The sequence below is a fragment of the Dryobates pubescens genome, chromosome Z (genome assembly GCF_014839835.1).
Source record: "Dryobates pubescens isolate bDryPub1 chromosome Z, bDryPub1.pri, whole genome shotgun sequence".
Lineage (NCBI taxonomy): Eukaryota > Metazoa > Chordata > Aves > Piciformes > Picidae > Dryobates > Dryobates pubescens.
This window is the reverse complement of record NC_071657.1, coordinates 89014982-89033414: the sequence shown is the minus strand read 5'-3', so window position 1 is coordinate 89033414 and position 18433 is coordinate 89014982. Positions and strand designations below refer to the sequence as shown.

General features: G+C 40.4%; 1 protein-coding gene across 2 annotated transcripts in view; it reads right to left on the bottom strand.

Moving 5' to 3' along the window:
- Positions 1–18433, bottom strand: part of TARS1 (threonyl-tRNA synthetase 1) — a 37087-nt gene that overhangs the window by 1145 nt on the left and 17509 nt on the right. Inside the window, exons 1-18 of one of the 2 annotated variants that reach the window (XM_009902857.2) lie at positions 15935–16014; positions 15443–15523; positions 14396–14586; positions 13576–13699; positions 12425–12546; positions 12102–12219; positions 11238–11302; positions 11077–11155; positions 10367–10513; positions 9425–9523; positions 8544–8710; positions 7508–7670; positions 7281–7418; positions 6176–6253; positions 2788–2888; positions 2577–2681; positions 1897–1969; positions 1084–1198 (exon numbers count right to left, since the gene is read on the bottom strand). In XM_009902857.2, the coding sequence (XP_009901159.2) occupies positions 1084–1198; positions 1897–1969; positions 2577–2681; positions 2788–2888; positions 6176–6253; positions 7281–7418; positions 7508–7670; positions 8544–8710; positions 9425–9523; positions 10367–10513; positions 11077–11155; positions 11238–11302; positions 12102–12219; positions 12425–12546; positions 13576–13699; positions 14396–14586; positions 15443–15523; positions 15935–15955 (1987 nt within the window). In that variant the 5' untranslated portion in view covers positions 15956–16014. Of the gene's footprint in view, positions 1–1083; positions 1199–1896; positions 1970–2576; positions 2682–2787; positions 2889–6175; positions 6254–7280; positions 7419–7507; positions 7671–8543; positions 8711–9424; positions 9524–10366; positions 10514–11076; positions 11156–11237; positions 11303–12101; positions 12220–12424; positions 12547–13575; positions 13700–14395; positions 14587–15442; positions 15524–15934; positions 16015–18433 lie in introns of those variants that run through there. The other variant, XM_054178079.1, reaches the window with a different exon arrangement.

Genomic DNA, 18433 nt, shown 5'->3' with positions numbered 1-18433 from the left:
TGTAATCTTGTATCATTTCATAGGCTTAGTATGTCATGAACAGCAACTTACCAAAATATGAATAAGGGTAAAAAATAAATATATTAAGTCCAGCCAGTCTTAGTTCTCTTTAGAGAGAACCATGAAGTCAAAAGGAGAAACAAACATGGAGTAGTCTATAGGCAAATATTAGAAAGACAACTTGATTGTAAGTAATGACTATTTGTTTTCTTTACAGAAGCAGCAAGACAGTTTAAGGAAAATAACTTTGGAATTTTCCAATAAACATTAAAATACAGATATCAAGGTAACAAATGTATGTCTCATGACTAATACACATTTATATCTACTCGGCGAATGCTACAAGAGATTGTATTTCTCTGGTACCCAATCTAAATTCAGTGGGACAACTCTCTGTAGCAACCCCTAAGCATGAATAAGGTAAGGCTTTTTGCCTTGCTAGGTTGATCAGTTGCTTGGTCTTACAGGCAAACTGCAGTTATGTGTTACCTCTATCATACATTTCAAGTTTTTAATGATTCTACCAATTGCTCTGAAGGTATGAGTTTCTAAGCCAAAGGCTCCTTCTACTCTAATGGATCCCAGGTAGTTTTAGTGTCAATGCTAGAGCCTCAGTTTATGTGACATATTCAATGATCCCTCTAAGTAACATACTTAAGGATCCAGTTGTAATTGTCCCTGCATCACCCTCTACAGGAAGGGTCTCTTAGGCATCCATGTATTGCTCAGAAATGCACCATGGATGAAATGCAGTACTTGTTTTGCTACATGTGAAACAAGTGCATAAATTATTGGAGGAAGGTGGAAAAACTGTAACAGGCAAGAGATTTTATGTATCTCTCCATATCGCTCATCAGAAGAGAGAAAAGACCTTTTTCTAAAGCAGAAGTAATGCTTTGGGCCACAGTGAAGCTGTACAAGCAGGTATGTCTATCAGGTAGGTAGGAGACGTTCTCTTAGGAAACTCTTAGGAAGAAGGTGACCTAAACCCCTGACTACTCCTCTCTGCCTTGTTCACATAAGAGAGATTAAATCCTATAGCCTATGCAAGAAAGATAATGTAACCAATGCACTATACATTACCTAGAATAAAGTTATACTGTGCAAGCTGAGCATTTCTGATCTTCTTGTTCAGCGTGCACCCTGGATCTACATCAACATCTGCCATTAATCCAGCATTGTGGAAGTGCTGCCTGACCTAGGAGAAAAAGTGTTTGCAATGTCACTATAGGATATTGATAACAATGACTTATAAGCTTAAGCCAGTCAAGCTTATCTGACCCCTAAAAGGAAAGCCCTGGAATTGAGCCTCATTCAAGAAAACGGGCCAACTATCACACAAATACACACTGAGCAACTAAACAATGATGTCAGTATCTAATGTTTTGGGCTGGATAGTGATTTCAAATTAGTCTTGAGAAAGGCAGCAAGATGATGGAACTTTCTGATTTGAAGACTATTTAATTTGCAGACAAGATAGCTTATGTATAATATGCTTGACAGAAATACAAGAGGTAGTCTGCTGATTGTTAAATATGCCAAGACCCATCTTGACCTTTTCTACTGCTTTTGCGAGATGCACATGGCCATGGCCTACAAACTGAAGGGTAAAGACAGTTTTTAAGCTAGAAAGAAGAAATAAACTTTCCAAACTGAAAAACCTCACAAAAATCAGCATTTGTTATTTAAATACTACCAAATCTATTTCAGGTTTTAAGATACTTCTACAACTTCAGCAGCTAATTATCATTCTAATATAGAAATCATACAATATAACATGCAAAGACAGCAACATTTACTTGGGATAAACACTATTAATCATTAATAAACAATTACCTCAAGTAAATACAATATACTGATTAAAAAAAAACAAAAGCCCAGAACCATATACATCACCTTTTGAGCATAATCATCACATGTTGGTCCCACTGGTACCACCATTACCTGCTGTGGGGACAGCCAGAGCGGCCTTCAATAAACAAACAATACAAGTTTATACAGGATTTAGTATTTATTTAGTATAAAAAAATCCTCTTTAACAGATGGGGCAAAGGAATGACACAGCCAGCTGCTCAGATTGGGTTCAGAGTAGAGAACAGTCCTATACTCATTGCATCTCCCAAAAAGAGCTGTCTAAAATAATTGTGGCGTGGACAGAAGTAATTTTTGATCTGAAGATTCAAGTTGTCTCTTACAACAGATAACAAGTTATAACTGAATTGTTGAGTTTATTACCAACTAGTTATAGGAAAACACTTACTTTTGGGTCTTGTTGTCACTGGAGGTTATTATACCTCACCTGGTATTATACTGCAGGAGGTAAAGGAAGGCAAAGAACCTACATAAACAACTTGTTGCACAGCAGCCCAGCTGCAAACACAAAGTTGAGATATACACCTTTGGCAGACAAGCTGCAAGCTGCACCTGCACGAGCGGTGTCAGGTAGAGGATACCATATCTAGAATTATCTAAGGAAGATTATCCAAGATGCTTGCATGCCTGGGGCTAGTTTATTTTCTATACAAAGTGTTGGCTCAAACTGGAATAACAGATTTTATTATTTTTTAAAATGTTACCATTTGCCTCCATAGTTTTCAGTTAGAATGGCAATCATTCTCTCCACAGATCCCAGGATAGCCCGGTGAATGATGACTGGTCTTGTCTTGTCATTACCATCATGGCTGTGAAGAAAGGCATGAGTTTTTTAAATGCAAAGGTGTTTTTTTTAACTTAAATGACAAGAAAGTTAGATTACATAGCAATTAAAACACCAGCCTCTGTGCTTACCTAACAAAAGTGAGGTTAAATCTGACTGGCAGCTGGAAGTCGAGCTGGATTGTAGCACACTGGTGGTAGCGGCCAATGGCATCTTTAATCTGAATGTCAATCTTAGAAAACAAAAGGACGCATATTTCACTACAGCTAAACATGCCCCTCTGAAAGTAAACTGTTTTAAATGGAAGGCTTTGCTCAGTACAGAGGAACTGTATGTGGATTTAGACAAAACACTTTTTCTTCAACCTACATTAGGACTTAAAATGATTTTCAGGTTTTAATGACAAGATGTTAGAGCTAAAACCAGTGAGCAAGTAGACAGACATTATGTCAGTGTAACTACATATAACTCCTCAGACTATTTCTGTGAGTTTTAATCTGGGACTTCCATGGGCCTTGTTACTGAGAGAATTTGGCAGTGCAAGTGCAAGTGCAACATCAGAAGTGAACATGTGTGACCAAAGATGAGCCTTCTCCAACCTGAAACTGGCAGACTTACACTCCTTCATTATGCAGGACTTGAATCTTTTGTAGTTTATGTTATAAATTTAGGGCATGAACCTGGGATGATAATCCTACTATTAAATAGTCCTCTAACCAGTAGGGATAGTATTAATAAATGACACTTCCAATTATCACTCTCTACAGTCAAGTCTATTCTTTCTGTTGCAACTTACACTTTAATCCACAGTACACTTATGATAAAATTTGGACAGCAAGATGGATATAAAACAGTAGATTTAAAGTGGCATGACCTTATTTACCATATTGCTCTCAAATTTATTCATTATTTTACCAGTATGGCTGTATGCTGGGTCTGTGTGGCATAATTTATGTATCAAACAAACAGAACAGTATTTTAGTAACTGAACTTCTAAATGTCTTTCAGTTTTGCATTTGGAGGCCAGTTCAGCTACTCACCAAAAAGCTTCTGACAAAATTAATTATTTATGACCTTATTTCATTTCAGTTAACCAAGTTACAAAGTAGAAAAAAGACCAAGTAGTTTAAAGGTACCCTGAATATAGAACTTAGCTTAAAAATGTAACTTCAACTAGTTTCCATTAAACCCAATATCCTGTCCTCCTTCAAATCACCTGAGAAAACTCATAATGTGGAATGCAAACAAGATTTAGTAATGGTTAGCTATTCTAAAACATTTCACCTACAACTCATAAAATGAAATTGATTCAGTTAGCATACAAAGAGAAATCAGAACCAGTTTACTAGATGGCTAAATATAAGCATAAATGCAGTCCATATAACTTTATCACAGAAAGATTTACAAGTAATTTTGTAAAGCTTTCTATCCTTATGCTCAAAGATAACACAGTATTTCCAGAAAGCCCTACTTGGTCTGTGTAAACTGAAGAGCTGGGAAAAAAAACCACACCAAAAACAAGCCAACAAACCCCCCCCCCCCCCAAACCAAACCACCAAACCAAAACCACACCACAAAAATAAAAACAAACACATAAGGAGCTTTTTAAAATACCATTTACCACCAGCAACTGAACACAGTTACGAAACCCTGCCACTAAAAGCAGTAGTTTTCAAAATTTTGTTTTACTAGTAAGTTGGGTTTTGTTTTTCTCGTGACAGGATTCACTTAACCCTAAAAGGATTATTTCTAGTGCAGCAATTGCTGTGCTAGCACAGATCTTGCAGTGCCACCTTTCGTTCATGTCTCCTACTGCACCAAACAGCTCTGTTTAAGCAGTAGACACATAATTTATGCATGTAAACCGGGTTTAACTAATGTAATGAGCATGAAAGCTATGTAAAGCCCAGGATTGCAGAGTACTGTTTCTCTCTCAAGTATAGCAGAGACTTTGTATCTGGGAAACCACAAAATTTCACCTGCATGGCATCTTAAAATGGTATCAGATAACCATTTAAAAAAAAAAAAAGTAAACAATGTCCTGTTCCAACCTTCTCTTCCTAATCCAAATCTCACTTCATAAAAAGTTGTCTGTTTAAGAATCAGTTCTTTTCTGTAGTCTCCAGGCAAACTTAAAACAGCACCAATGATTCAGAAATGTATAATGACACAGAAAAATTTTGTTGTAACAGTATACTGTAAGGGAATGTGCACAAAAATAACTGGGGGTGGGGGGTGAAGAGTTGTTTTTACCAAGATCCTAAATGAAACCCAAGAGCATCACCATATTATTTTCTCCCCCTTGTTCATAATACGGTGTGAAAAACATTCTTTTTGAATTAGCAGCATTTACTGCCCATCTGTATTTGTTTAATTAAATAACAACAGAATGTTAACTGGGATACTTTGTCTTGGTGAGTTATCTATTTGAAGGCATCCAGCAAACATTCTACATAAACCGATGCCCAGTGTTTACGTGGAAGGTGACATCATAAATTTCCACAGAATTACAGAAACATTCAGGTTGGAAAAGAATCTCAGGATCACCAAGTCCAACTGAGAACCCTACTCTGCAAAGTTCACCCCTAAACCATACCCCAGGCATCACATCCAAATGACCTTTAAACACATCCAGGGTTGGTGACTCAGCCACCTCCCTGGGCAGCACATTCCAGTGCGTGACCACTTTTTCTGGGAAAACGCTTTCCTAATGTCCAGTCTAAACCTAACCAGTCGCAGCTTGAGGCCATTCCCTCCTGTTCTGTTCCTAATTATCTGTGAGAAGACACCAGCACCAGCCTCTCCAACATCATTTCAGGTATTTGTAGACAGCAATAAGGTCTCCCCTCAGCCTCCTCTTTTCCAAACTAAACAGCCCCATCTCCTTCAGTCACTCTTCATAAGATTTATTCTCCAGGCCCTTCATCAGCTTTGTTGCCTTCCTCTCCACTCACTCCTTGACAGCTCTCTTGTCTTGAGGTGCCCAAAACTAGACATAATACTCAAGGTGTGCCCTCACCACAGCTGAGTACAAGGGGACAATCACCTCCTTACTTCTGCTGGACACAGCATTTCTGATACAAGCCAGGATGCCATTGGCTTTCTTAGCCACCTGGGCACACTGCTTGCTCCTATTCAGCTGCTTGTCAATCAGAACCCCCAGGTCCCTTTCTGACAGATAGCTTTCCAGCCACACTTCCCCAGGCCTGTAGCTTGGGGTTGCTGTGACCCAAGTGCAGGACCTGGCATTTGGGCTTGCTGAAGCTCATCTCATTAATGCTGGTCCATCGATCCAATCTATCCAAGTCCCTCTGTAGAGCTTCCCTACCCTCTTCTGTAAACACATGAAGAGTTTGGGGCTTTTATGTTCATCTACTATATAAGGAAGAACAGTATTTGCACACTACCATTGCTGCCTAGATTATGATAGCATCAACAGAAGCAAGGAATTGTATTTTGCCTGACTCATGCAAACAGAATTAAAAGCCTAACCCGCACAGGGGTTAGCAACATACTAACCTTAGGGCCGTAGAAAGCTCCGTCACCAGGGTTTAACTCCCACTTCTCACCAAAGTCATTGAGGCTGTTTTCAAGTTGCTAGAGATAAAGGACACATATACTGCTTCTCAATCATTGCTGTATTTCCACATTACAGCACCAGGACATCCTGCTGCTACAAATATGACACTGTAAATTCCCAATACTTCTCAGTTACTACTGAAAGTAATTTATTTTCTGAAAAAGTAACGTTTTTAGCCCCAGCTAAAACAAAAGTGGTCCAAATTTAAACAAAAGTTAATGCACTGATCTTGGAAGAGGCCAAACAAGTAGGATTGGCTAAGATACATGAAATTTTTATCACAGAATAACAGAATGCAGTGGGTTGACGTTGACCTTTAAAGGTAATCTAGCCCAACTTCCCTGCAGTAAGCAGCGGCATCCCCAACTAGATCAGGTTGCTCAGAGCCTCATCAAACCTGACCTTGACAGCCTCCAGAGATGAGGCCTCCACCACTTCCCTGGGCAACCTGTTACAGAGCTCCAACCACCCTCATAGTAAAGAGTTTCCTCCTAATGTTCAATCTAAATCTACCCTGCTCTAAATTTAAAACCACTGACCCATGTCCTGGTGCTACATGCATTTGCAAATAGTCCCTCACCGGCTTTCTTGCAGACCCCTTCAGATCTTGATTTCTAGACTCAAAGTATGTAGATAATCTTGAAGTGATTCACCTTGATACACCTAATGTCTATTCCTGCCTTATCTTCTCCCCAGCACTGCACTGGCTGGGGCTAACCTCATCACTTTAATAATGAAAGCAACTTGAGTTTTGGGAAGCTGGCTCTGAAGTCTTACTAAAGAGGCTATCAAAATTGGGTCTCTTCCTGTCTTTTTTCTAATTACCAAATACAAAGAGAGTAAGGTAATTTGATTCTGACATGGAGATTACTTCTGTATGAAAGATAAGCTATTTACAGCAGCCAGACTGAAATGAAGACAGTTACTGAAGTTACACTGCTCATGCCCAGCTGTCACTGTACTTCCCAGAAGGCATAATGCTCTTATGGAACCTCCACCTGCTGCCTTGCTTTCATGTAAAAAGTTATTTGAAGTACTGTTTACCTTCTCAGCTTGATTCCACACTTCAATATCTCCCAGGAACTTTTCAGGACGAGTGGACAGATTGAGTTTAAAGGAAAATCCAAAGACATCATACACAGTACGCAAGAACTGCAGACAACTCTTTATCTCCTCTTCAATCTTTATGAGATTAGAAATAAAGCATCAAATATAGAAAAATCAATTTAATCTGATTTTAATACCTGATTCCATTAAATAGTGGTCCATACCTGCTCCATGGCACAGAATATATGAGCATCATCCTGCTGGAACCGACGTACTCGAGTGAGTCCTGTAAGAGCTCCTGACAGTTCATTTCGATGCAGAACACCAAAATCAGCCAATCGTAATGGCAGCTCGCGCCACGATCTTGGGCGATGATCAAACATAAGGCTAAAGGAAATGTTTATTACTTGAAGCTCATTCAGAATCAAAATTCTGCAAAGAACAGACAGTGAGAAGCAGGCAGCAGCTAAGTACTGACTTGGAACTTTCTCCTGTACTCAGCTGGTGAGGCCACAGCTTAAGTACTGTGTTCAGTTTTGGGGTTCTCATTAGAAGAAACAGATGGACATGCTGGAGCAAGTCCAGAGAAGGGCAAGGAAGCTGGTCAAGAGTCTAGAGAATAGGTCTTCTCAGGAGCAACTGAGGGAATTGGAGTTGTCTAGTCTGGAGAAGGGAAGGCTGAGGGGAGACCCTATCACTCTACAACTACCTGAAAAGGTGGTTGCAGCAAGACAAGTGCCAGTCCCTTCTCCCTAGTAACAAGTAAGAGGAAATGGCCTCAAGTTGCAGCAGGGGAGATTTAGGTTGGATATTAAAAGGAAGTTTTCACTGAAATGGTTATCACACACTGGAATTGGCTCCCTAGAGAGGGGGTTGAAAGCCAGGTCGATGTGGTGCTAAGGGACATGTTTAGCACCAGATTTGGTAGTTAGGTAATGGCTGGACTCAATGACCTTATAGATCTTTTCCAAGACCTTTGGTATCCTTTCCATTATGGATGCAAAATACATAATCTGAATATAACCTTCATTCAGATCTAGCTTTGTCAAGAAAACAAACAAACAAATACCCTTTTATAGCTGGCAGGCTTCCCTTATCTCACAGAGAAAATATAACACAGCTTATAAAACCTGAATGTCTAAAAGTGGCTTAAAATGTCAAAGACAATGTCCCAATAAGCATGCAAAAGAAATAGCATTTTTTAAAACAATTTTTTGAATCAGCAGTATCTTTGGTAAACAGGATTTACTATGTATTTACCAGTGTCCTGGACAGTTCATAGGCTTGAGAGCAAAGATTTCTTTCTCTACTTCAAAGGAAAACATGTTGTCACTGTAATGCTGCCAGTGTCCTGAAGTCATCCATAGTTTGCTATTGAAAACATTTGGAGTCACCACCTCCTGGAATCCACGTTTCCGATACTCACTCTGAAACAACAGACCCAGTACAAAAAAATAACTAAGAAAGCAAACAAAGGTAATGGTTCCTAGACTTCAATCTTTAAATGCTGCCCTGCAAAAGTCTGTGACTCAAGAAGAGGAGAGAAAAATTCAAGTCAGGCATACCAGGATACATCCCTTCCACCAGCACCACCCCTCCCCCAAAGAATTTCTCTAGTAAGCAAGAAGAACAAGCTTCCTCTCTGCAGGCAAAGCAGCAGTCTCTAATTACTCAATGACATTTGGCAGTACATTGCAGCCCAAATATGCAGTAATGAGAGAGACTTTAAATATTACAACAGGAAAATCAGGGTTGTTTTTTCCAACATATAATTTCATAACAAATAGTTCTTGAAGGCCAAATCTAGTAAGTTTATTAAAACAAATGAATAGGGCATCAGGGGAACAGCTGCAGTGTGAGTTTAGCTATGCTGTTACATGTCAGAGAACTCATACTTAAATGTATCAGCGTTGCCTTAGCTGCAAGTGTTAAGTACTGGCAAAAACATGTCTTATCAGTGGCTGTGACATGACCAATTCAAAGCAATCAGGTTTCTTCAATTCTGTGGCTTACAGAACTCAGTCATTACTCTAACTTGAAAAGAGCAGTTGTTAATACTGTTATAGGTAGCATGCTGTTAAGTGTTTTTCTACAATTAAGCAGTTTCTTTTATGGGAGGATTTCCAAAACACATTTCTTACCCGGATGAATTCAATTAATGTATTATAGATGTAAGCTCCTTTTGGCAAGAAGAAACAGCTACCAGGGCTGAGCTCATGAAAGAAAAACAGTTCTTGGTCCTGCAGAAAAATATTTGAAAAGCTTAGCATTGGTACACCACTTTTTTTCAGTTAACAATCACAAATTAATTACTACTTACTGAGCATCACTAATCAATGTTGGTTTTTTTTTTAAACAGAATTACCAAAAAAGAATACCAATAGGGCAGATGCGTTTACACTACTATTTCTATCTCCATCAGTACCTAAAAGAGAATGAAATTTAAACGTTTCCAGTTTTGTAACTGATTCTTCAAAACTTCACAATTATGTGTAACTTGTGTGCTCTAACAGTTCAGCCTCTGCAGCTCTCCAGATCATTTGCATGTGAACTGAATGTATGGACTGCAGTTGGCTAATGTGACAAATATCATGCACATGCTTGAGGACTGCACATAGTGAATTCTTCTGTATATTCTCCTAATGTCCTAGTAGCAGACCATTAACAGTGTTCAGGACTACCCATATTAGGACAAGGGATTAAGTCTACAAAACCAACCCAAAAGCCAACGAACTGAAAAACCACAGAAATGTATTATGAATTACAAAATCACATGTAAGAAAAGAACTGTAGAGTGAACAAGTTACATCAAACTGCATAGGAAGAAGCATTGTCTACAGAGTGAAGTGTTCATGTCCTTGAATGTAATCTTGTTTAAAACGGCAAAAAGTCTACACAGCAGTCATTTCCTTCAGGACTTCAGACACCCTTCAAGGCAAAGTACCTGACTTGGCAGCTTGGCTGAAAGCACAATTGTGCCACATCTTGGTTGTGACAGCAAGTATATTCTGTCTTCAAGATGTTTCTAGTTAAGGGGTTAGAGTCACGCAGTGTTCATGACATACGTTACCAAAAACTCTCACCCGCCCAATTTTTCTATGATCTCTGTTTTTAGCCTCCTCCTGGAATTTCTCCCATTCCTTCAGCATTTTTCCATCTGGGAATGAAATTCCATAGATCCGCTGGAGGGATTCCATATCAGCCTTGCCTTCCCAATAGGTAGAAGAATTCTGCACACAAAATACAACAGAAAAAAATAAAGAGAAAAAAAATAGAAGCCTCCATGTTTTACTACTACTGCTTGCTATGAGAAGGGATGCAACTGCTAATAAATCACTATATTTAATGCAGAACAAATAAGGCATAAGGGGAATCTTATCTATGTTCAGAGCACTGATTAAAAATATCTGGAAAGAAGAGAGGAACAGAATATGTAAACACTGTTTTAAGCTCTCTTGGGCTGTTTTGTGGTTTTTTGTGAAGTCTATTTGTTTATTTGTAGCCATCCTATTCCAACTGTTTATGCACACTCAGATGCAATCATCAGCTGAGCAAATATTTATAGGTGCTAACTGACACAGTTAACCAAGGCTTAAGCCACTCTCGTGCTCTTATCTGTGCAGAAAGTGCAGGGTCCTGGCCACATATTTGAGCTTCACACTGATAATCGTTCTAGCACACACAACTTTCAAAACTTTTTACAGTGTGTTTTTGGCAATACATACTTGGATAGGCCATGACCATGTTGTGCAAAGACAGCAAGACATTTGTCTAGGGCAGTTTCAGCACTCACCTTATGAATTTTTATGGCTTTTATCTTGCCAGTATGTCTAACATGAGGTCCTCTGCATAGATCTATCAAGGGACCACACCTAAAAAAGAGGGAAACATTGCTCTGATACATTTAATCTTAAAAGGTTATATCCAGCAATATTATGATGCATGCATAGTTACCTGTATACCGTTGTAGTTGGAGTATTGACTTTCTCATTCAGGATACGACACTTGAATTTATTATACTGAGAAAAAAAGCAGCACACATCTGTTAACTCTCTGTTAAGCAAGAGAACTGACAACCTGATGCTACACTGTAGAAAACCAGAATTATAGAAGACAGACAGAAAGACACAAACACAGTCTGACAGTGGAGGAAGCACCTTCTGCAGTTGCCATCCTTAGAGGTTTTGAAGGCCCAAATGGATGAGCACTGAGAAATGTGGTCTCATTTCAGCATTGACCCCATGACCTGTGCAGGAGTTTGGACTGGGAACCCACAGAGGTACCTTCCAACCTCAATGACACTATGATCCTCCTGATGTTCTAACAGTGAAACTGAGTAACTTCTATCTCAAGAACGCAAGAAAATTGTTTGCAGGCAAGTACTAAAGAGAAAGAACTGGCTTTTGATGTTGACTTTCTCAGAAGTATTCATTCTAAAAAATGTTTTACAAAGGTTTCTGAATGCATCAGCACAAGCAGGTATAGTATCACCACAGCATTTTACTAATGGCCAATACAATACAGGTATATCACATAAAATAATGCAAATTTCCATCTGTGGGAAATATATGAAGAATGTGGCTGCCAAGACTTCTCCACTGGCATAAATTCTTATAGTGGCAGAAAATCTAATGCATATTCCTGAGAACCTAAGAATTATGTTTTTGTTAAACATCACAAATGAAGTTATAAGAACCTATCACCTTAAAATGTTAGTTTGATAGACCTTACCCACTATTTACACAGTATATGGCTAAAGTTACAGATACTTAAAGAATAACATCACAGTGCTACAAATGAACTTCTAAACCAGCCTACCTTAAACATTTCAAGTAGTGTTTCCTTTTTAACTTCCAGTCTTTCAAAGGCTTGTTTTTCCTTCATTATCTTTTTGCATAATGTTTCCAAAGCAGAGAAGTCATTACTTGATACACCTCTAAAATAAACACACACAAAAAAGTAAACCATTCTTGCTTTCACTTCCAATTTCTGATCCAGATGCCATGCAGCAGCTTGTGGATAAGACAGGCTGCTAAGAACAAAGCAGTCCACAAAGTCTTTGCTTAGGGAGCAAGCAGGTAACAATAATTTTGCTGATTACCATCCCCCCAGCCTCTGAAAAAGAAAAATACAAAACCTACCCTTCCTCAAGGAACATGTCATAATAAAATCCATTTTCTATTGGTGGGCCATAGCACAAACAGCCACCATAGATACGTTCCATCGCTTCACCCATTATGTGAGCGCTTGAGTGCCAGTACACCTAATGGAAGTCAAGAGAGAGGATCAGTCTGAATGTACACAACACACTCCTGAGTGTTTTAATAAAACCTTTCCTGAAATGCTTGCTTTTAAGAATACTTAGATCCCACATTAGAGTAGTCTGCAGAACGAACATGACCTGCCCAGCAATGCCCTCATCCTAAGCACCAATATTTCCAATATTGTTTGGAAAATTATTAACAGCCAAATAATTCTTTTCAGCTACTGTTGAAAGAATTCAATTAATGTCAAGAAGTCAAGAAACCAATTCAAAATTTTTTCCTATGAACTTCTATCAATAAACTCTGCATAAGGTGCACTTTCATCATAATCCTATAGTCCTAATCTGAAGATTTTATGCCTGGGAGATGCTGCACTGCAGTAGAACAGTTCCTAAAGTTCCATCTTGTAATTAACCTGAATTATTGACAAATTAAAAGCAATCTGTAGTTCAGTCTGCTTTTATTTGCACAGAATAGAAAACAGAAATCTCACGGAAGCCATTATTTACTCAATACAAAAACCCCACATTTGAACGCAAGACCTCTGTGAGGACTTCAACAGCTTCTCGTACCAAGCTATTGTTTTTGAAGACAGTATTTGCAAATTTACTGGATATCCACATTTCTCTGAATGAACAGCCAAAATACAAGCATGCACTTTTGCATGTACCAAGTAAAAGAACAGCCCATTCAGTACTTTCATGATTGTACACAGACAGTACTTTTGTATTCAGTACTGCTTTCAAAGTCAGTGCTGAAGGTGTCCGTTCATCAAAATGAAGGCTGCAAATACAACATTTAAACAAGAACAGACTTGACATCAGCTGCAGCCAACTGCTAGCAGAATGCACATTACCTGCAGTACCCAGTCTCCCTTTTATGGAGCTAATAGAAAATGCAAATGTACATGCACAGCAAACCTGTTCCCTTCCTCTGGTCTTCTGAACACAGTAAAGATGCAAGTAATTACTCACAGATGAGCTTATTGCAAATCTACAGGTAAACAAATTTTGGTAGAAGATACTCACTGCTTGAGCCTCTTCATCTTCAAACTTAAGCAGCTCCAGGGTACAATCCTCCTCCAAAGGACGGTCTAGATCCCAAACCATCTTGTTCACTTTAGCAACAACAGTGTTGTCAGCTAAGCCCTGACTACAGAATAAATACATGGTATGTAATCTTTTGAAATCAGTAAGTTTAAGTTCCCCAAACTCGCCCTCCGTGTTGAGTAAGATTTCTAGAAGTGCTCACAGTGGGTACAATGTCAAAAATTCCAAATAAAAGAGCAGTTTAGCCAGTCTTGAACATCCATGAAAATCCTACTTGCATCTCAGATATGAGGGAAGAAAACTGTGATCTACACTTGGCATAAATACTCATTAGCATATTTCACTTAAGTGGCAGCAACCTCAAAGTACTAACTGGTTTCCAAATCCTATTGCAATTAAATGCTGAGCTTCTCTTTTTGAAGTTATCAAATGCTATTTCTGATGTAGCAACTTTACAGTTCTGCTTCCACTAGGCTAAAAACCCTTTCCTTGACCTCAGATCACAAATGTAATAAAGGTTCCAATGACATGGCACCTAAGCCAGAAAAAAAACCAAAAATTATATTTCACTGCTAAGAATCACTCAGTTTTTCTAATTTTAACTGTCTAATTTTAACTGTTCTAATTTTAACTGTCATGGTGTCCAGTGGCACTGCTCAAATCTATTCCACAGTAAGTCTGAGTAACCTGGAGATGTACCATTGCTCTTCTTGATAGGTATCTCCCATATAAGACAAAACGCAACAACAACCTGCAGACATACAGCTGGATGTGATTGTATCACAGAACAGAATCGTACCTAATTCCACAAGCAATCTGGTAAGGAGTAGTCTTCCAAGATTCAGCATCAACCTGCTTGCCATCAGGTAATGTAACTTTAATGGGTTTGCTGTCATTTGCAGCTCTTTCTGCAAGGAGGCCATCATGTTCAGCTTTAAGTTTATTGTACATTTCTAAACGCTCATTGATAAATGTAGGCCAGGGATTCAGCTATATATGATGAATAAAGACAAAGGAAAAAAAAATCAATGGACTGTTAGTCCACATTATGTTAAGAACACACACAGGTATACTTTTCACAAGCAGCGATGTCACCTTATCCATGTATGTGCTATATCTAACAAGTAAGTGTTATTACTATGTATTAGTGATGTATTAACTATACAGTAGTAAGACTTCAGTTTAATGAAAACTATTACCTTGAAATATAACACTGCATGCTTATTTATTAATGTGCATGTGTTAACAAGCTACTACACAGCTTATTCAACACCTATTGAATAAGCTATGCAATGACAAAGAGAAATTTGAAAACACTGTGTAAGTACAAATGAAAAACAATTCTTCTTGTTAGATCAAAAAATGTAAGGGCACACCTCTCCTCTGAGCCACCTGGACAGGAACAGAATTCAGCTTACATACAATGACATCCGGACTAGCAGCTCACAAAGTTATCCAGTTGGCTCAGAGTAAATGCTGGCTAACAGCTGGCAGCTCTCTCTGTGAAGTCAGAGGGATTTACCCACCACGAACACGGAAGACAGGGCACCTTATGCAGGCTTTCCTTATCCCAGACACCTGCTGCCTATCTCCTAGTGCAAACACGCGCACAGCATTTTGCATCACCAAGACGCAACTATAGAAATGCTCCCCCTTTACACTAAATCAACATGCTGTGGAAGCAACAATGTTACTTTATGACAAATTTTGCGAAATAAAAGAGCGGGGGGAAAGGAGTAACAGATACAACATTTCAGAGCGATGAACAGCAGCAAGGCGAGCAGGGCGCAATACCGCAACCAGGAGACCACATCGCTGAAGAACGTGTGACATAAGGGAAGCTTACCTCCGTCCGCCCTCCATCGCCGGCCCCTTCTTTCATTTTCTTCTTTCCGCAGTCTGCCTTTTTTTCTTCCCCAGCATTTACCTGAGGGCGAGAACCATTTCCTCATTCTTCAACAGTTGCTTTAACTCCCCTCAGACCCGCATACCACGTAAGGGACCCAGTCTCTTGACCCCAGCCAGTTACTGCCTCTTCTACACTCAGGTAAACCTCACTCCCTTTCGACCCTGCTCTCCGGGATCTGAGGAACCCCAGACGGCCTGCTAGAAGGATGCGGCGGAAAAGCCCTACCCCGGCGACCGGCTACAAAGGTGAGGAGAAAGAGGCCTTGGACCCTCCTGCTGCCAGCACCCGTCCTCCCGACAGCACCCCTCTCCTCCTCCGACCCAGGCCTGAGGATGGACGCCCCGCCTCAGGACACCAGTGTAAGGGGAAGCCGAGCTGAGGCAAGAACTGGTGCTCCAGCGCGACCCGCCGCCGCGGTGCCGGGCCCACCTGGCTGTCAGCACCCGCCATTACCACACGCGGAGCCGCTCGGCGCAGCGGAGAAGGGGCAGGGACGGCGCCGCGCAGGCGCTTTTTCGGCGGCCGAAGCTGATGCAACTTGGGGCGGCCGCAGCGACTCCAGCGGTGGCTCGGCGACTGGGCCAATAGGGCAGGAGGGCTGCACAGGGCTGGGCAGTCGTGGAGTGCGTGGCTGCGCCCAAGTTGGTAGGGCCAGAAGGGCGGCGTGAAGGCAGTCTGTTAGAGGCCCCATCAGATCAAGGTGCTGGAGGCTGGTTCAGTGGCCGTGAGGGCTCAAAGCGGGGCCACGAGGCTCGTCTCTTCACAGCCCTGCGCCCCTCGCTCCTGCGGGAGAAACACAACCTCTCTTCCATAGTTATCAGGGCCTCAAGGCTCCACGAGGGTGACAAGAGGCGGGTGGGGGGGGGGTGGAGGTCGCGCACGGAGGGACTGAGCTATCATTCCCCTGAGGCAGCGATTGAGTCAAGGATGACCCTAATGGGAGCACTCTTCGCAGTGGGGACAAAATCGAGTGGACTGATGTTAGGTTTCTCAGGGGAAATTACGGAAGGGATTCTGATGAGATTGTGGCAGACTGGAATGTGGTAGTGTGGCTGCTTTGCTTAGGCCTATCCCGACGGGAGGCTTAGTGTTGTGTGGGAGGCTGCCAACATCTTTAAGAAGGAAGTGATAATTCAGGCACGATTTTTTGCCTTGTAACCTTTTTCCTCTCCCTCATGTTGTTTTTATATTGCAATAATAGTTTGATTCTGGAAGGTTACATTCTGCCCTCACAATCTCATAATGGCTGTGGACTCGCAGGCGTTTGTTACAAATTCCATGTTTTCAACAAATCCTGGCACAGTGTCCGTCCTTTGAAGGATAGCTGTCAGGGCTGCGGCTTGGCTTGGACCTCTGCCGCCGCTTTTGCCTCCCATCTTATTATCAGCCTGTAATGATCTGGGTTATTAGTTTTTCAGATAACTAATACATGCTCAAATGGACAACAGAGCCCCTCAGATTCCATGGACTTGGAAGTGCTGTAAGAAAAAAGTTCAGGAAAAATAGGCAGTTGTGTACATTTTTTCAAATGCTGCTTAGGTAGGAGTCAAGGATGGTTAAGAGAAAATCACATCATTTGACTGCAAATGCTGGAACTTTAAAAGTAACCACTATATTTATTTATTTTATTTTTTTTTTTTTAAATATTGAAACGAGGCACAGTAAAAACAGACTTACAGAATCAAGCCTAGACCTAATTTATTTGCTGTCTAAAAGTAAAATGTGAGCAGCATAATGTGGCTAAGAGACAACACAGTTGAAAACCCAATTTATCTAATGCCAGAATGAGAAAAATCCTGGACCGCTAATGTGAAAGAGAAAAGGTGATTAAAGATTGGAAGAGCGATCGGGAGACGTGTAGAACTGCCACTTTTTGACAGAAGATGGCAGCAGCTGAACACGCTGCGCTAATTCTACGGGCTGCCCTGCTCACAACTCATGGCTTTAGGTAACAAGATCTACCGCGTAAAACACGAAACAGAATAGCTGTTTTACTGGCTTCACTCTTGGGCAGCGTAATTAAAGATGTGTGACTGAACTCATCCGGACACTAAGCCAGTGTGAATCGATCTTAGTGTGTTTTAATGATTATCACAAGTGGATGTTTCGTAACAGCGGATGTATCATAGTTTTTGTTTCTGCTTCATTTGGCTGCGTTTGAAATGTGATTGGAAAATTCAGTTGAAATTGCAGTATCATTTGGCTTAAACTTAGTTCACAAAAGCTAAACATCAAAATTAAATAAAACAAACAAACACCCCACCCCAAACTCAACACTGTCAAAATTTTAGAATGGAGGGGGGAAAAAAAAAACAAAAAAAGTAAGAAATAAAAAAATAAATGAACATGCAAGAACCTGAGGAAGGGGAAAGATGTGATATTTTAAGAAAAATATTTCACAGCCTGTAGCACCGCTGAACATTTATTTGCACCAGCTTCTCTAGGGAAACCCATCTAACTTGTATCACAGTATCACTAAGGTTGGAAGAGATCTCAAAGATCACCAAGTCCAACCTGTCACCACAGACCTCATGACTGGACCATGGCACCAACTGCCACATCCAATCCCCTCTTGAACACCTCCAGGGATGGTGACTCCACCACCTCCCTGGGCAGCACATTCCAATGACGAACGACTCTCAGTGAAGAACTTTCTCCTCAGCTCGAGCCTCAACCTCCCCTGGAGCAGCTTGAGACTGTGTAATAGAGCACTGGCCTTTCTGTTAAGTGTCTGGGTTTGTTTAAATTTGACGTACATTCTATTCACTGTGGAATATTTACTAACTTTACAAACACCCATCTAATCATAACTGGATAAAGCCGTCCATTTACATCTAGAGTTCACGAATCTGTCATTTGAATTCAAGGCCTAAAGGATTTCCATAAACCGACACCAAATGAAGAGCTTTCAGCTCCCATTACAAAATC